Below are 9,008 nucleotides of genomic sequence, written 5' to 3' on the forward strand. Positions count from 1 at the left end.
TTATCCTTTGTGCAAAATAACTACATGAATTGAATCAACATACCTAATGACTCATGAATAGTTATTATTCATGATTCTGGGGCAAAGGGTTCAAAAATTGATATTTCAAGATGGTGTCATATGGCGGCCATCTTGGATTTGACCTGAAGATGACATTATATTGCAAAATAGAAAGCAGAAATGGATTCTGCACACCCCAAAACCCCTAAGTAGAGGTATTACTCGTCATTCTTGGGCAAGGGGAACAAAAGTCAATTTTTCAAGATTGCATATGGCGGCCATCTTGGATTTGACCTGAAAATGACCTTATATTGCAAAAATGATTACAGAAATCAGTTCTACACATCTCTAAACCCCTAAAACGAGTCATTACTCATCATTTTGTGGACAGGGGTTCAAAAGTTAGGTTTTCAAGATGGCATCTGGCGGCCATTTTGGATTTATGCAAATTAGCAAAATTGCCCAAACGGCAACTTTTGGCAACCAAGCTGAATTTGTTCTAGGACCCCTTAGGAACACGAATCAAGAAAAAAACTTCATCGGAAAGAACATTTCTAGGTTGGTGTATTGAGCCTATGAGACTGTCAAATGGACTATTTCGTCAGTCTAAGAACACATAGACTTTAATTGACACTCATCAATGGCTGGCTCCCTGTACAACATAGTCAATTGTTCCAGATTCCAAGAGTCCAATTGTAATGTATATTCAAACGCCAGTAAAACATATCCAAAGATTTCGAGCCAATGATCAAAAGCAAATTCAAAAGTTGCAAAATGACGTGGTGATGAGTTTCTCAGCGGTTTCTTTTGTTTTCACGTACCTTAACATCAACATTAGCATGGAATCAAACACACCTCTGCACAAGAAAACACATAACAAATAGACGAACACAAAGCTTTGTTTAAAAGCTACTGGATAAAAAAAGGAACAATCTACCCAACTATGTAACAACCAATTACACTTGGTATTCAAGTCTGGTCTAACAACGTCAGTCTAAGAACACATATACTTTACTTGACACTCATCAATGGCTGGCTCCCTGTACAATATAGTCTATTGTTCCAAATTCCAAGAGTCCAGTTGTAACATATATTCAAACGCCAGTAAAACCTATCCAAAGATTTCGAGCCAATGATCAAAAGCAAAATTCAAAAGTTGCAAAATGACGTGGTGATGAGTTTCTCAGCGGTTTCTTTTGTTTTCACGTACCTTAACATCAACATTAGCATGGAATCAAACACACCTCTGCACAAGAAAACACATAACAAATAAACGAACACAACAAACCACGACTCAAACCATACATAAAACACAACAAAACATAAAAAAATTAAGAAGCAGTACAGGGCGTTGATTTGAATGGTTGTCATCTCTATTGACACAGACAAAAGAATGATTTTCTGTATTGACCCTTCATGACTACTTCTGCTCATTTTGCAGCTTTTCAATTCAGACCTCATTCAACACTTTTGAATCCTACCCTTTTCGTAATGGCATGATCATATCAAGCATGGTATCATTTTAAAGAAAATTTAATGATCTTTGGAATGATGCCAAATATGCATTGTGTAAAATTGGGAGTCGGGAGAAATCAATGGCCAAATCCAGATTTCCAAAAATTTTGAGTGTTTTTTTTAACAAGAAAACCAAGGTAGTTCACGAATCACGATTAGTGTAATATATTCAACATGATCATTCGACCCCTAGATCGCATTGACCTTAAATCCTAATGAACACACATGTGGTATTCCGAGTGATCACTTGTATCAAGTTTAAATACTGCTGAACTTCGTTCATGCGAGACGAAAATACGTGAGTACAGATGAGGTGAAACTATAACCTTAAAGGACAAGTCCACCCCTACAAAAACTTGATTTGAATAAAAAGAGAAAAATTCAACAAGCATAACACTGAAAATTTCATCGAAATCGGATGTAAAATAAGAAAGTTATCATGGTTATGGCATTTTAAAGTTTCGCTTATTTTCAACAAAATAGTTATATGAACGAGCCAGTTACATCCAAATGGGAGAGTTGATGACATCACTCACTCACTATTTCTTTTGTATTTTCTCCTTCCTTGTCCCAGATCCCTTTGAAGTTCGTCTTGTTGGTGGACCTACATGTACAGATGCTTAAGGAAGAATAAAGGTTTTGTATGATGGATCGTGGGGTACTATCTGTGATTCCTTGTGGGATCTTAGAGACGCCAGGGTGGTTTGTAGAATGCTGGGGTACGATGGAGCCTTGAAGGCACCGATATCTGCTAGGTTTGGTCGGGGCTCTGGTCGCATTCTTCTAATGAATGTCAACTGTGAAGGAACTAAAGACAACCTAGCAGACTGTGCTCATCCAGGGATTGGACGTTACACTAACTTATGTACCCATTCGATGGATGCAGGAGCTGTATGTTACTCAGGAAGTATGTTCACCCCATCTCTCTCTATCTCTCTCTTTTTCTCTCTTGCGATGTCTCTTTAGATGTCTATGAGGCTGTTCTTACTACGTTCCTAAAACTAGTTTACTGAAAACTAGTTTAGTGTAAACTAGTTTAAGGCGTGTTGAGAACGGTCAAAGCGGTCTTGGAATCAATCTTCCGAACCAGTTTGGAAAACCACCTCGCGATGTACTTTTAAAGAGAAATTCCAGTATTTGCAGTAAACACTGATTTCATGAGAAAGTCTGTAAAACAAGGCTTAATTGTCAGTATATCATCGAGGATCTAGATCTGGTACAGTTACATTAACTGAACTTTGTGCAATCTTGAAATCTACGCTGAAAAATGTTCACACCGAAGATCCCCAACACAGATAAGCGCACGTGGGACAATGTAAAATTATTGCTTAGGGCGTCGGGCCCGACGCCCTACCCGATTCCTGTGCTTATTTGCTGATTTCTCAGCAATTACACAATTTCTTCCAGAATTCTTTGGCACATGCGTTTTATTTATACAAACAGACACTTTGGTGGTCATTTCATTGGATTCTGTACGAACTCATTTTGATATCGTTACCAAAACTAGCATTTACCTTTAAAGATCGCTCTGCCTCGTTAAACTGGTTTTAGCGTGAGGACACAACCGTTCTTCGAGAAGCGATCTTTGCACATTTTGAGCGCGCTACTCCACACGACAGGTGTAGAATGCATATGCTGCGGTTTGGAATTTCGCGCGAAACATGTTACCCCACTGAGAGCGTTTCCATGGGAACAAGAGCGCTCTACGTGAAGTGATTTACAAAACCACTTTCGTGTGATCAAGTGGGAACGCTAGCAAAGCGATCTTCCAAACTGGTTTCCTGACACGGCTCCCATCAAACCAGCTTTAGAAAGAGTAATGAGAACGGCCTCTATCCCTAAACGCTTTAGTGCCAACAAATGCAAGTGAGATTCTAGCCAAATCGGTATTCCAAAAGTATTACCGATTTTAAATATGTACACTGGAATTTATATATTTCAGAATACATGCATTGATTCAGTTTTTTTTAACTTTCCTGATATCATTGACAAAAAATGTATACTCTAAAGGCCTGTAGTATTCGAGCATTTGAATTGCACTTTTTTCTAAGAGAGTTTATCAGTTTCTACCCTTGTACTGAGAAATGTTATACAAAAAATGGGTGGTCCACCTGCCTACAAAACACATGTGACACAACGTATAATCAAAAGCAAAATGAAGTGAATAAGTACATCAGAATACGTATACTTTTTCTCACGCATTTAATTTTTATGTTAAAACCTAGCAAAAAGAAAACAATTCTACGATAACGAAAAAAATAATCCAGAAATAATACAATCACCGATGACAAAAACTAAATTGCAAAGGAGATTAATTCAGATATTCCACGTATTAGCAACAATCTTGCAAGCACATTCCCTCTAACTCAGAAATCTTTCAACAGCTTTTTTGGCAACCCAAACCCTAACTCTATATTCTATAATACTACAAACACACGATAAATTATCAATATTGATATCAAGATACAAGAAGAGCAATGGTTTCGATGGTATTCCTAGCTTTCTACCATGTCTACTCAAGAAAAGTATCTTAACTATCGTCGATCTATTGGTGCACACATTTAATAGTTTTACATGTATGATAACAGGAAGGGTACTTAAAATTACGGAAATAACCAGTCATATCTCTTAACAGAATGTAAAGACATACAAAAATTGGAAAGTTGTTTTTCTTGTTTTAAAATGACTCCTGTTAACACATAAAACGGGTCCTTCTGAGGTGAAAGGGGTACATTACACGTTCGTAAGGGGGCAGGGAGCATTTTTCTTGCGTAAAAAGGGCACTTTTAAGGGCTTCAAAAAGTGGGAGGGGGGAATTTGCCTCCCGGCCCCCAGAATCACCGCCCCTGGCTGCAATTTTCCTTTTTCACTTTCAGTTTTATTGCACCTCTCTCCCCTCCCTCCCTCTTCATTTGCCTCCCTTTTCTTCTTACTATAATGTCATAATCACTATTGTTTTTATAACTTTTAAACTTATTAGTGATATTGCTGTAGTTATTGTAGTTATTATTCAAATTACTTTCTCTCAATAGTATAGTTTTATAGTTGCTTTTTCGCTTTATGTTGTAAATTGCTTCTTTAAGTTCGTCTTCAGTACGTCCCCATTATTGTATATAGTTTTGTTAATCAGGTATTGATATTTGGTTATAAGGGTTTCCCTTTTTAAAGGCTTTTTTTGTCTTGGCATGTTTTGTTCCATATAATTTGTATAGCCAAAATAAATGCACCTTAATTTAGTTCCTGTTTAATTTATCTTCAATATTTTCTTCATTATTAAATACCATTAAAGTGTTTTATTTAGTATACTGTCACTTTGATTGTATTTTCCTTATTTTGTTGAACGGAAAAAAATAGATCTAATCTAAGTATATATATTGTGTTTTAATCTGATTGAATTACTAACTTGCTTGCCCTAATAAAACTAAAAATAAACCCCGATAAAATCAGCAAACATGGGCTGTTTTTTTCCGTTTAATACAACTAGTATATTTCGTGTTTTTGCCCAGTAAATCCTGACCCATTACAAGTTCGCCTTGTTGGAGGATCAAACGATGCTGAAGGGAGAGTAGAGGTATTACATGACGGATCCTGGGGTAATGTCTGCGATAATTATTGGGATCTCAGAGACGCCAGGGTTGTTTGTAGGATGCTGGGGTTTGATGGAGCCTTGGAGGCACCGAGATCTGCAAGGTTTGGCCAAGGTTCCGGTCGCGTGCTGCTGAATTATGTAAACTGTGAAGGATCAGAAGACAACCTAGCAGACTGTGCTCATGCAGGGATTGAACGTTACTCATGTAGTCATTCAAGAGATGCAGGAGCCATTTGTTATTCTGAAGGTAAGTTAGTGGTCGATTTCGTGAACGATTTAATCCTCTGAATTCAATTTTAATTCCATTAAAATGATTTGTTTGCGATAGGCACATATAAAATGTTTCACATGAAAGACTGTATTGTTGTTCAACCATTTGCACGTTTCATTTTATTTTCAATATATTCATTTAATTTATATCTTAATTATTTTCCCATCAACATGAAGAAAAGTCTTTGCAATACAAATACAATTTTAAATAATAGTAGTAATTTAGCTACATGTTCATTGAATTCTATCTGCTTAAAACAAGTTTTACCATAACTGTAGACTTAAATGGGCCGGATATTAAAAATGTATTTCAGTATCGAACATTTTAAAGAATGAATTTCAATTTGAATGAACGTTAATGCAAAAAAAAATCGGATGCTGCAAATTTCACGAAAAAAATAATTTTGTTTCATGAAAAAATGCATAAAATCGAGGTTGATGGTCGATTTCGTTAACAATTTAAGCTTCATAATACATTTTTAATTGCATTATATTGAATCGTTTCCATAAATAAAATATTTTGTCATAAAAGACTTCAATGTTGTTTAACTCTTTCCAAGTTTCATTTTTCAATATGTTCATTTAATTTTAATTATTATCCCGTGGGTACTTATCTTAGCCGCTGTATTGGCTCAGTTGGTAGAGTGTCCGTCATGCAACCGAGAATTCGGGAGTTCAAACCCCGGCCCCGTTTGACAAAAATACGTAAATCTGCCGACGGGATTTGCTGCTACCTTGCTAGGACATGGAGTTCAATATGATTTAAGGGATAGAGCTCTGCCGATCTTGCGCTGCACACGGCTCCCGGGTGAACGATAAATTGGGCAAAATGAACTTTCAGAATATTTCTCTTCTCAAATTTCTATTTCGAGCAATGCAATATGGATTTTTTTTCCCTTTCTGAAATATTTACCACTATGGATCTACTCACATTAGCGTTTGTGTTTGGTATGTGCGTTTGATTGTTTCTCTACTTCAATGCTCTATATTTTGTAGCATGACTAATGGAACGATTTTCTAAGGAATTCACCCTCATAATTACGTGTTAGTATTAAGTATTAATTCCAAAAATAAATTCTTCGTCTTGTATGAAAGATCTTAGGTTATTTTTTACAAGTGCTTTGGAGTAATATAAATTACAATCAGAAAATGTGGGCTTATTTTTAATACAAACAGATTCATATTTTCTCGCGCAGCAAACCCAAACCCATTCGAAGTTCGCCTTGCCGGTGGATCAAACGACGCTGAAGGGAGAGTAGAGATCATGCATGACGGATCTTGGGGTACTATCTGTGATGATTGGTGGGATCTGAGAGACGCCAGAGTGGTTTGTAGGATGCTGGGGTTTGATGGAGCCTTGGAAGCACCGGGATCTGCACGTTTTGGGCAAAGTTCCGGTCGCGTGCTGCTGAATTATGTCAACTGTGAAGGATCAGAAGACAACCTAGCATACTGTGCTCATGCAGGGATTGAACGTTACTCATGTAGTCATTCAAGAGATGCAGGAGCCATTTGTTATTCTGGAGGTAGGTTAATGGTCGATATCGTTAACAATTTAAGCCTCTGAATACATTTTTAATAGTTTTACTACAACTGCTGACTTCAATGGGCCGGATATTAAAAAAGTATTCAGTATCGAACATTTTAAAGAATGAATTTGATAAGTGATATCCCCTCTGAATACTTTCTAAAAATTAGGGGGGCGCTATATATAAAAAGATTGAAAATGTCAATATGTTTGTAGCATTGAGGTGATACCGTTACTAATAAAAGCATGAGCGTTAACGCCAAAATAAATCGGATACTGTAAATTTCATGGAAAAAAGTTGTTTCATGAAAAAGTGCATAAAATTGAGGTTAGTGGTCAATTTCGTCAACGTTAAGCTTCAGAATCCATTCTTTATTTCTATTAAAATTATTCGTTTGCACAAATAACATATTTTGACATAAATGACTGTAATGTTGTTCAACTACTTCCACGTTTCATTTTTCAATATGTTCATTTAATTTATATTTTGATTATTACCTCGTGTTTAATTATTTTAACCGCTGTGTTGGCTCAGTTGGTAATAATTATAATTATACTTGCTTATATAGCGCTTAATACATACTTTGTCAGAAGTCTCTAAGCGCTCTACAATATATATGCAGCATAATTACCCTGGCCAGTGGCGGACCGTGACCCCGAGGAGACAAAGCATTGGGGGGGGGCACGGCATTGTTCACAAACAATGCAGTGCCCCCCGAATGCTTTGTCTCCTCCGGGTCACGGTCCGCTACTGACCCTGGCTTTAGCAGTGCAGCTGTTACGCGCGCTGCGTTTCAAGGAATAAATTCCTGCCAGGTACCCATTTAGCTCACCTGGGTTGAGTGCAGCACATTGTGGATCAATTTCTTGCTGAACGAAATTACGCACTGGTTGGGATTCGAACCCACGACCCTCCACTGGGCCACAACGCTCCACGCTAAGTTGGTAGAGCGTCCGTCTCACAATCGAGAGTTCGGGAATTCAAACCCCGGCCCCGTCAGAAAAAATACGTAAATCTGCCGATTGGAGCTGCTGCTATCCTGTTAGGTGTTCAACGTTTAAGGCATAGAGCCCCGTCGATCTTGCGCTACGCACGGCTCCCACGATCAATTGGGCAAAATGAACTTTCAGAATATTTCTCTTCTCAAATTTCTATTTCGAGCAATGAAATATGGATTTTCATTTTCTCCCCCCCCCCCTTCCTAAATATTTACCACTATGGACCTATACACATTAGCGTTTGTATTTGGTATGTGCGTTTGATTGGATCTATACTTCAATGCCTTATATTTTGTAGCATAAATTCCTTCATTCCTTTTATTCAATTAAGTTATATTCATTTTATCCCCCTCGCTAGTAAAATACATATTTTGATATTAGCTTTGCATTCACAAGCTAATCTGATTCTAAAACCATTCTACTTCCAATATACCGGCAGTCAAGTATGACTAATGCAACGCTTTTCAAAGGAATTTGCCCTCATAATTACGAGTTTAGTATTAAGTATTAATTCCACAAATGAGTGATCTAATGTTATTCTTTTACATGTGCTTTGCAGTAATATAAATTGTGTGATTTGATGATATTCTTAAAGACAATCAGAAAATGTAAGCTTATTTTTAATACAAGCAGTTTCATATTTTCTCGCGCAGCAAACCCAAATCCATTCGAAGTACGCCTTGCCGGTGGTTCAAACGGAGATGAAGGAAGAGTAGAGATCATGAATGACGGATCCTGGGGAACCATATGTGATCATGACTGGGATTTTAGAGATGCCAGGGTGGTTTGTACGATGCTTGGGTTTGATGGAGCCTTGGAGGCACCGATATCTGCAAGGTTTGGCCAAGGTTCTGGTCGCGTTCTTCTAACGTTTGTCAACTGCGAAGGAACTGAAGACAACCTAGCCGACTGTGCTCATGCAGGGATTGGACATTATTCATGCAGCCATTCGAGGGATGCAGGAGCCGTTTGTTACTCAGGAGGTAGGTTTTGTCTTTATACCGAACCGGGAAAATTTAATTGTACTGGCAAATTACCTAAATTTTAAACGAGCATTCCTTAAAAATAAAATTAATGTTTGGATTTGAACATCTCAGAATCTCAATG

General features: G+C 37.5%; 1 protein-coding gene and 1 pseudogene across 1 annotated transcript; both read left to right on the forward strand.

Annotated features, from left to right (window-relative positions):
- The window catches only part of LOC121424133, a 45,883-nt pseudogene extending 43,744 nt beyond the window's left edge, over nt 1-2,139 (forward strand).
- An 87-nt stretch (nt 2,140-2,226) lies between these two features.
- Nucleotides 2,227-8,962, forward strand: LOC121424134 (deleted in malignant brain tumors 1 protein-like). The gene is made up of 4 exons (XM_041619732.1): nt 2,227-2,422; nt 5,022-5,351; nt 6,571-6,900; nt 8,555-8,962. The coding sequence occupies exons 1-4, from the start codon at nt 2,227-2,229 to the stop codon at nt 8,947-8,949; spliced, it is 1,251 nt and encodes a 416-aa protein (XP_041475666.1). The 3' UTR covers nt 8,950-8,962.
- Nucleotides 8,963-9,008: the final 46 nt, after the last annotated feature.

This window comes from Lytechinus variegatus, chromosome 11, assembly GCF_018143015.1.
Source record: "Lytechinus variegatus isolate NC3 chromosome 11, Lvar_3.0, whole genome shotgun sequence".
Lineage (NCBI taxonomy): Eukaryota > Metazoa > Echinodermata > Echinoidea > Temnopleuroida > Toxopneustidae > Lytechinus > Lytechinus variegatus.